This window comes from Desarmillaria tabescens, assembly GCF_030435595.1.
Source record: "Desarmillaria tabescens strain CCBAS 213 chromosome Unknown EV420scaffold_5, whole genome shotgun sequence".
In the NCBI taxonomy this organism is placed as follows: Eukaryota; Fungi; Basidiomycota; class Agaricomycetes; order Agaricales; family Physalacriaceae; genus Desarmillaria; species Desarmillaria tabescens.
Genome location: NW_026848304.1, coordinates 600,403 through 617,236, shown reverse-complemented (window position 1 = coordinate 617,236; position 16,834 = coordinate 600,403). Strand labels below are relative to the sequence as shown.

Here is a 16,834-nt window from a genome sequence, read left to right as displayed (position 1 = left end):
CCGTTCGTCTATAGCCAAGGCCCGGCAACGAGTCCAACACCTTACTCGAAACGCCAAGAATAGATCCAGCAAATGAACCGCAGCCTTGTTGATCGGCCTCACGGTTTGCTTCCATTTTTCTTACTCAGCGCTTGTGTATATTCTGGGAACATGGAACCAGTAGCATTTTTATAGGCAACCGTACGACATAGGCATGATGGTAAATATAAAGAATAGCAAAATCACCGGTAGCGACGAAGGCTGAGGGTGTTGTGCTTGAGCCAGGTCGAGTACTGTGGTGCATGGTTGTGGCGATGACCCTTGCCCAGACCACGGTTCTATAAATGTCATTTAGTAGCCCATGGGACGCTGCCATACATTTTGAACGTACTTTCTTGCCAATGGCGGTAAGACCACGAGCTTCCCGGCGCTTGTGGACGGGGTTGGCAATCCAGTTGATACGGGGGTCACGGCGAATCTGGGAAAGCAGAATGTCGATCCAAGAACGAAGGAAGAAAGAGCGATTTGCTTACCGCCTTGTGGCTGGGATCCACCAAGATAACCTCGTAGTACTTGTACACACCGTCCTGGTTCACCCAGTACGAGTTCAAGACCCGCAAGTTTCCACAACGACGACCCACTCGCTCCTCAGCAGTGCTTCGCAGACTGCGCTGGAACTTGAGGTGGTTCACACCCTGCCTAACGGGCTTGCCGTAGGTAGCACCTGAAAGCCCACATCGTTAACATCCTTCAAAACAGCTCCTCATCGAAACGCACCCTTAGGGACAGGCTTCTTGCGGTTTCCTCGTCGAACACGGATACGGTAAATAACGTATCCCTGCTTGGCTTTGTAACCCAAGCGGCGGGCCTTGTCGGGACGGGAAGGACGGGAGGCACGGTGGATCACGTTGAGCTGGCGGTATTCCCAGCATCTACGCCTAGTCAGCGGGAGAATAAGTCTTGAAGAAAGATGGGACAGACCGAACCCGGAACAGGAAACGAAGGATATCCGACTGTTTCTTCTTGTACAGCTCACCAACATACTTGTAGGCTCCCATCTTGACTGTCAGTAGGTCAGTACGGAACCACAGATATCAGAGAATCGGGCGTACGCTTTTTCTTGAGGGCGTTGACGGCCTTACCTTGGACGAAATTGTGGTCCCTGGACAGATGATTACATAACTACTGTACAGTTTTGCGGTATTTGCCGAGAAAGGAATCGGGCCGGTTTGTTACGGCATTCCCCGGATTAAATTTGTGAAATTGTGTAGTTGGAAGGCCGATTTCATGGACGATAAATTCTTTGTATATTTGCCGGCGTAAGAGTAGGGTACATGCGTATCCTTTCGTGAGTCATTATCCACGACTTTCAATTCTACCCTTGATCCTTCTTCATCCCGAGTCTAAACCACGCTGTTCCAAGGAACAACACCCACGCGAAAACAATGAGACCCGCGCTCAGCGATACAAACACCTCCCCACGTCTGATTTCGCCCTTGCTCCGGACTTCATCACTGTAAAACCTAACCCTTGATCCCGTTGAAGAGTACCGTCGGTGAGAATGTGATGCTCCCAAGAGAGGTGTCTCTGGTTCATGGTTTGAAGATTGAGAGGAAGGATCTCTACCCCCGTACTTTTCCTCTGTCCGTCGAGGGCTCCCTAGAGAAAGACACTGAGGCACGCCTATGAATAGCAGCAGTCCGCTTCTGCGTTTTTCCGTCGTTGCAGATACGTCAAGGCAAGAATGCTCAACATTTGAAGCATGTTCAGGAAGAAAAATATGTTGAGGAGGTACTGAATAGCTGCAGTGTTCCCCTGAGATATCTTATTCATAAGGTGATGGCCTTTCTTGTGCGTGTCCAACGCCAGGCCAGCCAAGGTCTGGAATATAGTTGATCCGGTTTGCTCCAACTGAAATATTGTACATATTAGCTGATATTAGACATGCTACACAAAGAAGACTTACACTCTTATGTACACCGAGGGCAGTGGACACATATTTTAGAGGCACAATCTTTGGTACCAATACGACAAGCAGAACTGACACAAGGAGTTGTATCAGAAACGAGAGCATTCATGGACTTTGAGTTCGACGCACGAGGAGAAAATCCATGTCCCACTGCAAATGCGCCGATGGCTGGTCGGGCGCTCTGAGTCCAACTTGGGGGTAGAACTAGCCATCCGTATGCTGACAATGTCAGGCACGAGGAGAGCAGCAAGAGCTGAACGACGATGGGTCGATGCCTAAGACGGTCAACGAGGAATCCGCACTATTGAGGCAAAGTTCAAGCACATCGAGAGAGTTCTGTATGCATTCAACATACGATTGGATAGAAGAAAATGCTGCCGGCTAGAAGGTACGAAGCTTCGTTAGCGGCATCTTGTTCGGACATTCCATAACGATTCTCGATAATATTTCTAGACAAGTAACTCGTGAATAATCATGACAAGAGATGATCTGAGTTACGCACGCAGCCAGATGGGTGAAAGGTGACCATATCGCGCCGCAAAGAACATTAAGTCCCACGTATCTAAAGTATGGTTATACACATGTTAAGCAAGAAAGCAGAGGAACTTACGACCAAAAGACGTCGCCAAGCTTCGTTATTTCTTTCAGGTGGACTCTCCGTTTAGCAGCGACCCTTTCCAAGGCCTCTGCTTCTGTGATGTTCGTTATGGACCTCCGTCGAGCCTCTTCAGTTATATCCGCAGCCTCGAGCTCGGCACCGGCGCCATCCACAAGCCATCGAGAAGCAGCGATATATACCAAGTTAACGATGACGGACATGCCAGCCAGTGTAGTGGCGGCATAAAACGGTGCACGGGGCCCGAACGTCTCCGTCAACGGGTAAGACGTGCGGGCAGAGACGAAGGAGGCACCCTTGCCAACGATGAGACCAAAAGCCATGGAGACACCGAGTCCGTGTGACTTGAAAAAACGGACAATGATGGTCTCTTGCACGACGGCAACAGGGCTTACACCTACGCCGAATATGAACATGCCAAAGGCCATGACCCGGATGCTACCGACAATGTCGCCTATGAGCAAGATGATTTGACCTATGACGGGGACAGTTGGTTAAGTAAGTCTTGTGCGGGATTGCAATAACGGTGACTTACCAAGGAAGATGATGCCTGTTGCAAGGATGCTAGTAAAGGTTGTACCGAGGCTGCTGGCCAAGACACCGCCCAGAAGAGGCGTCCAGGTGCTATTGAGACTAAACGCCGATATCAAGAGACTGAACTCGGTATGTGAAGTTCCCAATTCTCGAGAAAGACGACTTTTTAGCGGTCCGAGCACATATGAAGCACTGCGCAGAAGTTATGAGAAGAGACATGTGATACGTGGAGGAGACCCACTAATGACTTCCGACGCTCAGACAACACGCACACAAGAGAGCAATTGTCCTGATAAAGAAAGCCCGACGCTTCAAGGCAGCGGTACTTGACTTGCGTCGTGTGACAGGTGCTATGGGTGCGAGCTGCTCGTCGCTGAGTTCACCAACGCTGCGACCCAGGATTCCCTCGACCTCGTGGTCTGATTCGGAATCATCTTCATTACCAGATGCAGCAAGAAGATCGTCGCACGATGTACGGCGGTAGTTGTGGTCAGGCTCTTCAAGAGCAGACGATGACATGGACGGAGGCAAATTGGTGGTGATGGTGGTAGGAGGGCAAGAATGCGATCGGGGGTTCCCGTGGTTGGGTGTATCTGGATGCAGAGGACGAAACGCCTGTGAAGCATCCTGGCCGTATTGGCTTATATATATGGTAGCCATTCGATCCATCACGACAGCCAAAGAAGCCTGATTCTTATCTGATAACCAGATTGTGGGGATATCTGCACTCTATCTACCTTATACCTACGGCTATCGGATAAGATATGACTAGCGATGACTAAAAATCCAGACTCGTGCCACCTAGGCTCCATGCCACATGAACCCATCTTTGACGACCCTAGCGTTATGTCGCAGCAAATGTTGCAGGCTTCCAGAGGTTTCCGAAGAAGAAAATGTCGGACCTTTCTGTACTGTCCCGGTAAAAGCCGCCATTTAAAATAGCTCGGGAACACCTGCTGCCGTATATGATCGCGAGTCTCTCCTGCAGAGCCTATATCTTGGCAGCGTCCTGCGAAGGGATTGATTCTGCAACCGCATGTCTCGCAGTAAGCACTATATCTCTCTGCTCTGATTCTGGCTTAGAGGGACCATATGGTTAACCAGTCCGGATATTAGACGGCGACGGGTGCCGAGCTTCGGCTAGACCTAATGACGCGTGACGTCAGAAATCACGCTCTCCCCCTCCTCCTCTCACCACCAGCCATGGGTATCAAAGGCCTCACTGGACTCATAACCGAGCACGCACCAAATGCCATCAAAGAACACGAAATAAAAACACTCTTCGGTCGCAAGGTCGCCATCGACGCCTCCATGTCCATATACCAGTTCCTCATCGCTGTGCGCCAGCGCGACGGCGAGATGCTCCAGAACGACTCGGGCGAGACGACCAGCCATCTCATGGGATTCTTCTATCGCACCATACGCATAGTGGAGAACGGGATAAAGCCGGCGTATGTGTTCGATGGGAAGCCACCAGAGTTGAAGAAGGGCGTGGTACGTGTCGCTCCGCAAACCATGATATGACATTGCTCTGATAGGGAGTTAGCTATCCAAGCGATTGGCGCGACGCGAGGAAGCAAAGGAGGAAGGTGAAGAAGCCAAAGAGACCGGGACCACAGAGGATGTGGATAGGTTCTCGCGCCGGACGGTCAAGGTCACGAGGGAGCACAATGAAGAGTGCCGGCGACTTTTAGGGCTAATGGGCATTCCTGTGGTCGTCGTACGTGTACCTCGCCTTGTGCCGTTTGACGGCTAACATTACTGTAGGCTCCGTCCGAAGCTGAAGCACAGTGTGCAGAGCTCGCACGAGGGGGCAAGGTAAGTCCTGCATGGTTTGTCGATACTATGTTTCACGTCGCTGTTAGGTCTACGCAGCGGGATCAGAAGACATGGACACCCTCAACCTTTTCAGCGCCTATACTCCTTCGACACCTCACCTTTTCTGAAGCCAAGAAGCAGCCTATCAGCGAGATAAATCTCAAACTTGCCCTCGAAGGACTCGACATGGACATGAGTCAAGTGTGTCATATTCGCTGCGAGTTTTATCCGTTATGCTGAAAGCTATTTGTAGTTCATAGACCTTTGCATCCTGCTCGGTTGCGACTACCTTGAACCGATAAAGGGTGTAGGCCCCAAGTCTGCATTGAAGCTGATCAGGGAGCATGGTGATCTGAAGACTATCATCAAACACCTACGGGCAAAGTAAGATTTCGCATTTGCCGTGACTTTTGTTAATTCATGTTTGACTCAGGCAAGCTGAGAAAGCGGAAACAGCAGCGTCCGATAACGAGGACGAGGACCCACCCGCTGGCACATCCGACGTCGAGCAGCCTGATGATGAGGACGAAAAGCCGAAGCCTAAGCCAAAGAAAAAGGGCAAGGGCAAGGGTAAAGGCGGTATAGCCGTTCCCGAAGAATGGCCTTGGGAGGAGGCAAAGAAGGTGTTTGAAAAACCTGATGTGACGCCAGCTGACGAGATTGAGGTGTGTTTTTGCTTATACTTATGGTGTGCATAGCTTATGTTTGATCAGTTGGAGTGGAAAAACCCCGATATCGATGGGTTGGTGCAGTTTCTAGTTACAGAAAAGGGTTTCAAGTGCGCGTTTTTTGCTCGTGTCCGGTGCATGCTCATGTTGTGTAGTGAGGATCGTGTACGCAAGGGTGCAGAGAAGCTGCAAAAGTTTTTGAATGCTAAGCAACAAGGGAGGCTAGATGGGTTCTTTACTGTTAAAGCAAAAGAGAAGAAGGAACCTCCAAAAAAGGGTAAGGAGAAGGACACAAAGACAAAGGGAAGCGGAAGGTATGTACCCGTGTACTCTGTCAGTTTGATGCTAATTGCGTTCAGAACGAAGATAACGAGTCTGGATCGAAGGGCAAAAAGACCCGAACGAAAAAGTAGATTTACATTCATTTTATTTTGTATCTATCTGTATCTATTACATAGTCAAAGCAAGCTGAGCAAGTTTCAGTGCTCCTTCTTTTGTTTGGTTACCTGTGCCGGATATTAGCAAAAGAAAAGAACAATGAAGACCACGCACCTCCGATGAAACCGCTGGCATGTACAAAGATACCGCCTTGAACGCCGCTCACGTTTGTTAATTCATCATCTCTCAGGCCGCGCCACTGGTCCGGAAGGGGCTTTCGGCTTTCGAAGCTCTCCTGTGCAACAGGGACGGCCTGTATTCGCCAAGCTTTTGCCATCTCGTCGGGGTAAACGACGTATATGGCTTGACCCTCCGTTTGGGATTCGCTTTCAAGCTCGAACAGATGTGACTAGGTCGGTCAGAACCAAGCTAGTCGATCGTAGAAGGGACTTGCCTTCCATGGCAAGAATTGCTCCAACAAGATGATCTTCCCCGTGGAATCAGCGACCTTTTTGCTGTTCGCTAGCGCATCGACGAGTATATCCCTGGCGGGCAACCAAGCGTTGGCGTAGAAATCGAGTTTGGCGAAAAACTCTTCTCCGGTTAGGGATGAGGCTTTGGCGAATCTGTCCTATGTGGGAAGTGAGGCGTTGTTGGGGGGAACGTGGAGTGAGAGCCCTTACGTCCATGCCCTGGGAGTCGACGGGCTGGTTCCAAGGGGGGTTGAGGGCTGCTACACGGCTGGGGAGGCTGGTCCCACCGCTTTTGTAGGCGGGTTTTATGTCTTCTGGGTAGCGAGGGATGCCGTTGTCGCCGCCGTCGATGGCTTCTATGAATTCCTGCAATATGAGACGATGAGGGATGCATGAGAAGGGACGAGATAGACGAACCTCGTACATCTTGAGCCATAGTGTCTGGATTTTGGGATCGTCCAAAGGGACCTGCGTGCGATTCGAGATGACCTCTTTGCCGAAATGCTTGAAGACGAGGCCGGCTGAGCTGAGCTTGGTGGTGAAGCCATGACCAAAGACTTCGGTGAAGCCGCGCTGGTGGTGGTCGAAGCGCTGTTTGGCTTCGTCGTAGATGGCGCCGACGTCGACGACGATGTCGCACGAGTCCAAGATGGCTGGATCGCGAGTGCGTTTTAGTTCTGGGAGAGGAATGAAGAGTTGGGTGGGTCAAAGAGTGAAACACGGACCAGCACCCTGGTATGCTGTGGTCTGGCGAAGGAGAAAGACGGCTAGAGCCTCGTCGCAGTGAAAGGTGCCGTTATGGGTGCCAATAACCTGGTGATGGTGAGTCGGGGGTTGGATAAGGACGGCTATTCCTGCCTTTTGATGGTCTGTTTTCTGCTTTTTTAATACTGGGGATTGAGTGGCCATGGTGCGAGTGAGGGAACGAAAAGAGAATGGATGGAATCGATAAGATGGGAATCGGATGCAAGAGAACATGAAAGTTTGCAGTCACATATTTGCGTGACGTCACACGGAGTGAGCGCGCCTCAGTGCCTTTCTTTCAATTTGTAGGCTGGCCTATAAAAGACGCGCGATGACATCCATCTTTCTCTACCCACCCTCATGAATGTCAGCCCAATAGCTCTCAGCCCAGACCTCTATGCGCATATACAGGCCTGGCGCCAGGCTGTCGCTGAGGCTGTCGATGCTGGCGAGATTCTCGATCCCTCGTCGCCACCAGAGCAGGCTGTCCTTTTTCCACCGCTGACGACGTACATGTCGTATCCAGCGCCGCCCAGTTTCTTTCAAAATATGATGGTGAGCTTGCTAGCCAGCTCATCAACTACGTATGCTGCTGCTTACTCACGGCGTTGCAGCCCTCGCCGATGGAGACCGTTGATGGCCGCAACGACCGGCTACTCCGCCAGAACCAGGCATCGGCTAGTCGGCGACAATGGACGGTATCGCACGCGCCCGTATGTTCGGCGTATGAGAGATCTCGGCGTTTGGCTGCCGTCCAGACAACACCCCGACGCCTTCGTCACACACCGCCCTACTATGCTATCTCATAATCAGTATGTCCATCCTGGTTGCCAGACATGGAAGCTAATTAGAAAATACAGTCCATGCAACACTTGTAATGTATAATGCAATAATGTCCATATCCATCAATGAAAGAGAGATCAGAGCAGAGTCATCACCACCCCAACAACAAGTCCCACCAATCCAATGAACAGTCCGTTTCTCTGCAACGCCGTCGCCCCCGCAATATAACTATCATCCGGTCCATATTTGTTCCCACTCGAATCAGTAGCTCCGGGCGAAGGTGCCCCAGCTGTTCCTCCACCTCCATTTACTCCATCTGTTGAGGCCGTAGGTAGATTGCTCGGTGTCGTAGAAGTGTCGCTGGTGTGCGACTGAGATTTTGTAGCAGTACTATTGCCTGATGCAGTGCTTGTACTGTTCCCCGATGCAGATGATGAGCTGTTGCCCGACGCAGAGGAGGATGAGGCGGTATTCGTTATGGTGGTAAGGATAGTAGCTATTGATGTCACTGTCCCAGACGACGCTACTGAGAATATCGTAGAAACTTGTGCGCTGCCAGTGTTTGACTAAGATTTGTTAGACCAAGTACATGGACAATGTCGTGAGCCTCACCTGAGCAAGGGCTACAAGGGGAAGAATGAGAAGAAAGAAAAGGACTAGGATGCTCTGGCGCTGTCTCTGCTGCCCGTACATGCTCGCACCCGTCATCATCAGTGTCGTCGTCGTCGTCGTGGAAAGAGCGAAGCGTGTGACAGTCACGTCACGTTCACGGATGCTTTATCTGCATCGGCCCGGACCTCGTCAAAGCCTCTGTTGAGCCGCCTTGAGCTTGTAGAGCTAAACACGCCCGTCGCTTCACCCCTATATCAAGGCGTATTACCCGTCGGGTCTCCTTGAATAGTCAATACTTGGCGCTGAGCTTTGAATTCGCTGCGATCAAAGCTGGATACCTAAAGGAATAGCCAAGTGTGCATTGACCAGCATATGACCAGCATGTAAAAGGCACAGTCTCGTTGGTGGGAGAAATAATGTCAAATAAAAAATGAAAAAGTGCGGGGTAGATAGTTCCCGGTTCCGCTCGCTCGATCGTACTCATCAGCTGAGGGCCGGGGTTGCCATGCTTGACAAGCGCCTTTCTTTCTTTCTTTCCTTCTCCCAGATATGTCTTCACAAAATATCACAGTCCCAGAGCTCCAGCCAGCCACCGTCGCCAGCTTTCTCCAATACCTGATACCCCCTGTCCACCTTCCTCCCCAACTTATATCAACGTCCCTCCTCCAACGTCACCATTTTCTCCAGATCAACCCCCAGGAAAACCTGGCAGATTACCTGACGTGGCCGTCCTCAGACCAGTCTCGTATTATCGACCTTCTCAGCTCATTACCAGACGACGCCCTAGCTTCTGATCTTTCCATATGCTATACCGGTGACCAAGAGTCCACCTACGCTCACGCCCACGTTCGTTCTTCCTCCGTACGCCTCGTCTTTCAGTGGGACCACAACGACACCTCGTGGAAGTACCACAATGCAGGCTTGATGCCCTTTCCTCAGAGCTCCTCTCAGCGTGTAGGCGAGATAGCGAGTCACGACAAGGAGGAAGCCGCGTACTGGGATGCGTACGGCCAGGATGAACACCATGACGAGGGCGACCACCACGCTTTGGTGCACGACAGCCATGCCCATACTGAGGATGCCTACTGGGCCCAGTACGCCAATGTTCACGGTACGTCCGTCTCTTCCACAGCACATAACCCTAACCTAACAACTTTTACCAGGTTCTGGCGACTCCACGATCCCGTCACCAGTCCCAGAGAAACGCCGCCCAGCGGCTCACCATGAGCCCACCGTCGTCCATATTCCTTCTCACGCCCAGGACCTCTCTGACCGTCTCCTTGCGCTCACTTCCCGATTAGAGTCCTTACCCACGATATCTGACGTCGTCGAAGAAATACCCCATACCCATACCCAGACTTTTGAGCTCAGCCTCTCAGACTCGGATTCCAGTCCTTCTTCAGAGGAGCCTATCAAAGCGGAGACTTGGTTACACGCGGACAACGAGACGGCGTTGAGGGATAGCATAAGAGGGCTTTATATGCTCTGGAGGTCGAGTAAGAGGCACTGGAAGGAACCTGCTACCGATGAGCAATTCCTATCCATCGTAAAGGATGCTATCCAGGAGGTTTGAGTACATGTTATGTTATGTTATTGATATAGAGGTTTTAGGTATGTTTGTACAAGAGTCACAGTAGACGCATCATTAATACCACCGGTCACTTTAAAACATTCATATTTTCCAATCTGTTCAACAGTCGCGACGTGCCGAATCAAATTGATCCATTGGCTTCTCCGACGATGTGCTATCCGGCTTAGCGCCCAACAAATCAATTCTCGTTCTATTCACTTGTCATTCTCCGCTAGTGATCCGACCAGCTTTCAGAATCCAGATAAATTGCTTGGAAAGAACCGATGTACGGTCTTTTTCTCCAACTTCCATCATCATCATGGATAGCCCGGAATACCTCGAGAGGTGAGCTAGCGAGCTTCCATTGAAGGGGAGGAGGAGCAGGAGGCTGAATCTTCTCTAGGCGCAAGACACCGTTCTCACCTCCTACGGTCACGCTCAAGGAAATCCACGATGCCGTCCCGAAGCATCTTCTCAAAGGTACCATTTCTCCCCATCCTCGGTTCCTTTATCTGACGTTGACCAGGCAACCCCGTCCTGGCGACGCTGTATGTCCTCCGCGACATATCCTTCACTCTCCTGCTCTTCAAACTCGCCTCCCGGATCAGCGACGTCGAAGCCTACTTAACCAGCCCAGTACTCGGTATCCTCGTCAAGTCCTTCTTGTGGCTTGCATACTGGTGGGTCCAGGGACTAGTATGGGCTGGGATATTCTGCCTCGGTATGTCTTCCTTATCGCGATTTAACGGCCCCCGCGCTGACGGCTTCGAAAAAAAAAGGACACGATGCGGGGCACGGTACGCTTTATCGATCCACGAGGGTGAACAATCTTGTAGGCTTCGTGCTGCATACGGTTAGCGATTTCCCCTCCGAGTCTTTGATTTGATTTGATAACGGACTTGCGTAGGCTCTACTGATTCCTTACTACGCATGGCGCGCTACACACCATGCACATCATGTGAGTCTTTACAGTCGCCACCTTGATTCAATCAACCCTGAGCTGTTCCCTTAAATCAGAAAGCGACCTCCTCCATGGAACGCGATGAGAACTACGTTCCCTACCTCCGGAGCGATTACGGGCTACCCTCCAAGGAAAAGGCAAGGCAGTTTGATTACGACGAGGTCTTTGAGGAGACACCGATCTATACGCTCTCGAGGATGCTCATCATGCAGGGCCTGTAAGCCTAGGTTTTCAGTTTACGATCTTTTTGATTAATTCGTCTTTGTTTAGTGGATGGTGGGTGTACCTAGCGTGAGTTACCTCTCAATTCTTGTGAGATCGGATCTGACATGTACATGAATATGAACAGGAAGAACACCATGGGATCTAAAATGTATTCCTCTGGGACTAACCATTTTGATCCTGATTCACCGCTGTTCAAGCCTGAACAAAGTGCGTTTCATCCTTCTGCTAATCATACTTTTATCAATCTTCACTGGGACAGGAAATGCTATCATCATTTCTGACATTGGCTTGATCGCCATGGTCCTCCTCCTCACCTACGCCGGGCCCGGTTTTTTCTTCAAGTACTACTTGGTTCCCTACCTAGTAAGTCCCCGTCTTCTTCGCTGCTTTGTTCCCGGCGCTGATTCCTCCCGTCCCTAGCTGACGAATCACTGGTCTGTCTCTCCGACCCTTCATCTATCCACTGTGACTCCTCATCACTCGTCTATTCATTTCTAGGATAGGTACCGTCTATTTCTCATCCATCCCGCGTCATGATTATTCATTCAATTCATCGCTTTCCAGTAATGTTCACGTACCTCCATCACTCTGATCCCACTATACCGCATTATAGAAAGGCGGAATGGTCCTTCCTCCGCGGTGCGGCGGCGACGGTTGACCGACCCCTCCTAGGCTGGATGGGAAGGTTTTTCTTCCATAACATCAGTCATGATCATGTGGCTCATCGTAGGTCATTTTTTTGCTGTATGTGTGATGATCACTTAGTGTTGTCGTGCTAGACTTCTTCTCGAGTGCTCCGTTCTGTGCGTATATTGATTGTTTTGACCCAGTTGAGGATAGATGATCCTTACTGTCCCTGTTACTTAGATAACGGCCCAGCGATCACCCAGGTTGTCAAGAATGTTCTCGGTGACAGCTACAACTACGATTCGACGGTATGTCGTCTGCAGTAAAAGTAAACACCTGTCTAATGTTTTCCAGCCCTCATTTTACGCGCTATATCGCTCATTCACTCAATGCCTCTTTGTCGAGGAAGAGGGCGACATCGTTTTCTACAAGAATAAGAACGGGGAAGCGGCCCGAGAGGTTGCGTATGATGCTGTCAAGAGGATCAGAGTAGACGGCTGGAATCCTGTCGCCCAAGATGAGCTAGACGAAAAGAATAAAGAAGAGTAATCATCTAAGTAGATTTTAGTCAGTGGAGTATCATATGTTCATCATAATGCCATTTTAATGATCCAAAAATTGGGTCTAGATGTCCATGTCACACTCGAAAAGGAGGGTGACATCAGTTAATAAGTAACGTTGACTGTGGAGCATACCGAGAAGTCCAGTCAAGAGAACGTCAACTGTTAAGTGGGAGAAAAAGAATTAGACACAAATAAAAGGTCACGGTAGGATAGTTGGTCCTCGTGGAGTACGTATCCGAAAGAGCCATGCCATGTATTACCACAACAAACCGAGGAAAACAGAATCGCGTGAACGGGTATCTATTTGATAATTTATATGTCCAACACCTGGGTCCCTAATGCGCTTGTCAAAGCTGTTTGGCGCCTAAGACTGCCAGCTCGGCTAGTTGAACCACAAAGGCATTCATGTGCTCCAGAACTTGTTGACCGCCATAAGAATCAGAGGAAGTGGTTGTTGTAGAGGTGAGAGGCGCGCTGCTGGTGGTAGAGGAGGATGGTGAAGAGGATGAGGAAGAGGATGAAGATGATGTTGTGGAAGTAGCTGACTGGGTACTGCTGCTGCTGCTGCTACTACTGCTGCTACTGCTTGTCAATGCTATAAATGCTTATTAGTCTCAGATCAAGGTAATAGTAGGAAAAAACACTAACTGGTCGACGGAGTACTGGAGGTACTGCTGGTAGACGTTGTAGGCGGCGGCGTACTTGTGCTCGTAGTCGTGGGCGTGTATTGACTTGTAGACGTGGTGCTCGGCGGAGTGTATGTAGATGTTGAACTAGTGGTAGGCTGCTGGGTCGTCGTAGGCGCCTGCGAGCTCGTCGTGCCGGATCCAAAGGAGAAAGATCCAGTGAGGACACCGACACTAGTATCAGCAAAGTGCTGGAAAAGCCCTTGAGAAAAGTCCAGATCACCCGACCCGCATCCTGGGCACTGGCAAGGGAATCAGTAATGATGTGGTATCAGAAAAAAAGACGACTCCACCTCATCAACTATCTGCGCCTGCACCGACTGCCCGTTGATGGTGATTGTTACAGATTCGTAGCAGTGAGAGCCACCGTCCCATTGCTAGACAAAGTTGAGGTTAGAACGCGTGCTCCAGGGTGAGAAAATGGATACTTGCAGCAGCATTGAGGGCGACGATCTAGTGTACGGTGAGAATTGGTATTGGAATAAAGGAAAGAGGAACGTACATAGTCACTGGCAACATTCGTGCCACCACAGGCACCTCTGCATGGTCGTCAATACGTTGGTACGGCCATCGAGCTGCAGCTACTCACAGTCCCACTTCGTAATACGTGAAAGAACCGCGTTTCTTCAGATGACCTTCATTGCTTCCGCCAACATGGAACGACGAGCGGCGGCGCATGTCACGGGCGGCGTGTCGTTGCCACGGTCCCAGGTGTTCATCGTGTGGACGGGGACTGGGATGGGCGTAGCAGACGTCGAGCAGCAAGAGAAAAAGAGCAGTAGAGCTTAACATTGTTAAGGAAGGAAAACGCATGATGATAGCGTTAATTTTGAAAGGAGCGACGGACAGCCCTGGGGCCGGAAAATTAGGCAAGGAGAGTGTGTACGTAGTTACGATCCAGAGTGGGGTCGACAACAAAACATGCCTCTTGCCGTTTGTCGCCGTGAGAATAAAATATTTGATAAAGATCGAGGGTGCCGGTTAGTGCTAGCCGCCGAATCACCACTTCTCTTCACGTTTCTTGACATCTTCATCGATATCGTCCTGTGGGGCAGTACTTAGTCACCTTTACCCTCACTTCCATCATAAGAATCTTATACGACTGCGCCCGGTAACTGGCGGCCGACAACGCAGCGTTTTCAGAAAAACTAGGGTCGATGCAAATTACGAAATAGTGCACCGCATGTCAAAAGCAAAAAGTACAATAATTGCCATTGGATGTTTCCACGCCTCACATGTAGCCTCGCGTTCAACAGCTGGTAACCTCAATGTCAATATTGAGATTTCCTTGCTGCTTTAGATTCAGTTTTTCTGAGCTCGGAAGCGAGACGGAATACCCTTACGAAAGACGAGAGGATACTCTTCGCCGTGATCGCAATATCGAAGGCGTTGACGCCACTAGCCTCACAGGCTTCATCGTCTGGGACAGACTAAGGTAAGGTCGGCGGGATGACCGCGGTTGGTTTTTGATCGGTGGTCGTCATTGTGATGCTGCCACCCAACACCCCGTGCTAAATTAGATCAATCTATACCTCTGTCTTATTCTCGTCTCTATGAATCCCAGCCTTTTAATAATTACAGGCTTACCGTTTGCACTGGGAGGTACCCAGAGGATGGGTGCCAAGGGAACTTCCCTCTCAAAGGCGCTCCAGGTCTATGTGAACGATGCCACCTGTTAAACCTGTCCAAAATTCCGCAGAAGAGCATGCTCGCATTTCTGTAGGCTCAATTCCAAAGGCTTCCATCAGATGTTTACTGCTATATAACTGATAACCTTTCTCCCAGATGTATTGTCAATGTAATCATTGTGGTCCGGCGAATCAGGAGATTACAGCCAGCTGCTGCTGCCTCCGATGTGCAGTTCAGCTTCAAGGTGAGCTCGTTTCCTTCGATGCACAACCTATCACTATTGATTCACTAATCTCATTCAGTAGTGCAGGAGCATGAAACCACAACAAAATGTGTTGGAGATCTTCTCGAGAACTCCTGTCAAGGAAACTTCCCTTTCAAAAAGGACCACGGGCTATGTATTCGCTGTGGCATTCAGAATTCTCTTGAAGATAATCCTAATGCACATGTGCTTGTTGCGGTAAGTTATTGCGCTCTGTTTTTCTATGACTGAAGCCAGGGATGATGTTGTTGGTATGCAAGACAATGGACCGAGCACAGTGCTCGGTGTCAAGGCGCTATTTGAATGAGTATAGACAATGCGGCCAAGGAGGATGGGAGCCCAGCGTCGACACTCCTACTTGATGTCCGCGAGTCGAAGGGTGTAAATAGCTGCTGAATGATAGCTTTGGTGGTGGGTTTGGATCGAGCCAGACACATTGAAGATACCAGGCCAAGTCGGGAAAGGCCCAATGATGAGTACGCTGACAATGCGAACAAGAAGAGCAATAATATCTATGAACCTCCTTCAGCCCCAGAATGAGAACGGAGAGAGGCGAGTCATACCAGAGCAATCTTCACGACGCGTCGTCGTCGTCGAAGGTTGTCAGAACATTCGGGCCGACGTGGCAGTGTCGTCCGTGGGTTTGTGGCACGACGCTGTCCCATTGTTGCAAAACCAACCGCGGTCTTCCCGCCGACGGTACTAAGGTGCGGTCCCGGTCAATCCTGAGTGTGCTAAATCGAGCGCAGAATACGTTGTCCCTCCGAATACAGCAACCTTGCAGTAGTTGGCAGGATGAGTCGATGGGCATCTGTGGAATGATGATGATCAATCACCATGGCTCTTGGGGCTTTGTTACTTACGCGTCTACGATCTTGACTTCGTTGGAATGAGCATTGACGCAGTCAATAAGGTAGGCGGAGTCTCGTACCCTTGACAGTGTTGCCAGTGCACGATCCAGAAGTCTCGTGATCGAGAGATCTAGTGCCTGTCGCTCGTAGGTCAAGGAAATTTCCCACAGAAATGCTACTTACATCGAATATTAAAACAGTGCCCACATTGTTGCTCACCGGGACAAGCGGCTAAACCGTGTCAATGAGAGTATGGTCGGTGGCTAGCTTTCTAACTGACGACCGATGCAATTAACGCAAGATCCATGTCCATTGCTAACAGGACACACGTGAGCAACATACATATGTATTTCCCAGTAACAAGGTGATATACTCACCATTTGCTCGCATCTTTAGATCCCTGACATCTGGATCCCGTCCATAGAGGCGAAAGATCACTCAAAGTAGCAGAAAAAATATTGTTTCCCTGAGAGTTAGTAGGCAAGAAATCTGATTCGCATATTTAGCAAGCTAGAAACCGAAAGAAATGCCTTGGAAATGCCGAGATACCCGAACAAGCGACACCGGATTGCGTTCCGTACTGTGTAAGAGGAAACCGGTCAACGGCAATCACTGGATGTAGGAGGGATTCACGTCGTTCCAAGTCGTTACGCCGGCAACGGCGTTGACAGTGCCGATGTGCGCTAACAAGACAACGGCTATGACTGAGGCGAGACGCTGAACGAAGCTGTTTGGCAATTCTTACTCATGAGTGATAGTAGACGCAGTCATCATTTAACTTTGACAATGCGCCCTCCAAAGAATGAGGATGCAGCTCGTAGTTGTAGACACTTCGAGACCTTATACATCTCATCTGATAAACTATATGATTTGGGAGCACCAGCAT

At 50.1% G+C, this 16,834-nt stretch overlaps 9 protein-coding genes across 9 annotated transcripts; 3 read left to right on the top strand and 6 right to left on the bottom strand.

Annotated features, from left to right (window-relative positions):
* Positions 1-141: 141 nt before the first annotated feature.
* Positions 142-1,143, bottom strand: EV420DRAFT_1513061 (ribosomal protein L15e). The gene is made up of 6 exons (XM_060471700.1): positions 1,092-1,143; positions 961-1,042; positions 757-911; positions 513-703; positions 371-457; positions 142-317 (listed from the first exon to the last, which is right to left on the bottom strand). Exons 2-6 carry the CDS (start codon positions 1,035-1,037, stop codon positions 222-224), a joined length of 606 nt encoding a protein of 201 aa, XP_060336205.1. The 5' UTR covers positions 1,038-1,042; positions 1,092-1,143; the 3' UTR covers positions 142-221.
* A 211-nt stretch (positions 1,144-1,354) lies between these two features.
* Positions 1,355-3,617, bottom strand: EV420DRAFT_1262441 (major facilitator superfamily domain-containing protein; the record flags this gene model as incomplete). The annotated part of the gene is made up of 9 exons (XM_060467120.1): positions 1,355-1,634; positions 1,712-1,890; positions 1,946-2,019; positions 2,078-2,249; positions 2,304-2,397; positions 2,451-2,510; positions 2,559-3,039; positions 3,100-3,290; positions 3,340-3,617. 9 exons carry the CDS (start codon positions 3,615-3,617, stop codon positions 1,355-1,357), a joined length of 1,809 nt encoding a protein of 602 aa, XP_060336204.1.
* Positions 3,618-4,301: 684 nt separating this feature from the next.
* EV420DRAFT_1637312 (flap endonuclease 1) lies at positions 4,302-5,997 on the top strand (the record flags this gene model as incomplete). Its single annotated transcript, XM_060476693.1, has 9 exons — positions 4,302-4,592; positions 4,645-4,818; positions 4,866-4,916; positions 4,974-5,117; positions 5,170-5,300; positions 5,350-5,581; positions 5,630-5,694; positions 5,740-5,917; positions 5,944-5,997. 9 exons carry the CDS (start codon positions 4,302-4,304, stop codon positions 5,995-5,997), a joined length of 1,320 nt encoding a protein of 439 aa, XP_060336203.1.
* Positions 5,998-6,005: 8 nt separating this feature from the next.
* On the bottom strand, positions 6,006-7,440 carry EV420DRAFT_1513045 (metal-dependent protein hydrolase). Its single transcript, XM_060471699.1, has 7 exons — positions 7,294-7,440; positions 7,161-7,248; positions 6,853-7,112; positions 6,646-6,801; positions 6,417-6,593; positions 6,137-6,371; positions 6,006-6,090 (listed from the first exon to the last, which is right to left on the bottom strand). Exons 1-7 carry the CDS (start codon positions 7,411-7,413, stop codon positions 6,035-6,037), a joined length of 1,092 nt encoding a protein of 363 aa, XP_060336202.1. The 5' UTR covers positions 7,414-7,440; the 3' UTR covers positions 6,006-6,034.
* A 641-nt stretch (positions 7,441-8,081) lies between these two features.
* Positions 8,082-8,898, bottom strand: EV420DRAFT_941769 (uncharacterized protein). The gene is made up of 2 exons (XM_060484080.1): positions 8,575-8,898; positions 8,082-8,528 (listed from the first exon to the last, which is right to left on the bottom strand). Exons 1-2 carry the CDS (start codon positions 8,671-8,673, stop codon positions 8,100-8,102), a joined length of 528 nt encoding a protein of 175 aa, XP_060336201.1. The 5' UTR covers positions 8,674-8,898; the 3' UTR covers positions 8,082-8,099.
* A 225-nt stretch (positions 8,899-9,123) lies between these two features.
* Positions 9,124-10,147, top strand: EV420DRAFT_1637308 (uncharacterized protein; the record flags this gene model as incomplete). The annotated part of the gene is made up of 2 exons (XM_060476692.1): positions 9,124-9,685; positions 9,738-10,147. 2 exons carry the CDS (start codon positions 9,124-9,126, stop codon positions 10,145-10,147), a joined length of 972 nt encoding a protein of 323 aa, XP_060336200.1.
* A 316-nt stretch (positions 10,148-10,463) lies between these two features.
* Positions 10,464-12,506, top strand: EV420DRAFT_1637307 (fatty acid desaturase-domain-containing protein; the record flags this gene model as incomplete). Its single annotated transcript, XM_060476691.1, has 14 exons — positions 10,464-10,489; positions 10,548-10,624; positions 10,671-10,865; positions 10,924-10,997; positions 11,052-11,102; positions 11,162-11,322; positions 11,376-11,396; positions 11,455-11,537; positions 11,590-11,693; positions 11,751-11,795; positions 11,834-12,056; positions 12,110-12,133; positions 12,198-12,265; positions 12,312-12,506. 14 exons carry the CDS (start codon positions 10,464-10,466, stop codon positions 12,504-12,506), a joined length of 1,347 nt encoding a protein of 448 aa, XP_060336199.1.
* A 29-nt stretch (positions 12,507-12,535) lies between these two features.
* EV420DRAFT_1513018 (RlpA-like double-psi beta-barrel-protein domain-containing protein-containing protein) lies at positions 12,536-14,197 on the bottom strand. Its single transcript, XM_060471698.1, has 7 exons — positions 13,796-14,197; positions 13,709-13,745; positions 13,639-13,659; positions 13,500-13,583; positions 13,169-13,448; positions 13,067-13,115; positions 12,536-12,997 (listed from the first exon to the last, which is right to left on the bottom strand). The coding sequence occupies exons 1-7, from the start codon at positions 14,017-14,019 to the stop codon at positions 12,868-12,870; spliced, it is 825 nt and encodes a 274-aa protein (XP_060336198.1). The 5' UTR covers positions 14,020-14,197; the 3' UTR covers positions 12,536-12,867.
* Positions 14,198-16,796, bottom strand: EV420DRAFT_1627022 (uncharacterized protein; the record flags this gene model as incomplete). The annotated part of the gene is made up of 11 exons (XM_060476027.1): positions 14,198-14,497; positions 14,550-14,636; positions 15,869-15,908; positions 15,961-15,964; positions 16,029-16,085; positions 16,132-16,179; positions 16,229-16,263; positions 16,326-16,437; positions 16,498-16,528; positions 16,582-16,665; positions 16,728-16,796. The coding sequence occupies 11 exons, from the start codon at positions 16,794-16,796 to the stop codon at positions 14,456-14,458; spliced, it is 609 nt and encodes a 202-aa protein (XP_060336197.1). The 3' UTR covers positions 14,198-14,455.
* Positions 16,797-16,834: the final 38 nt, after the last annotated feature.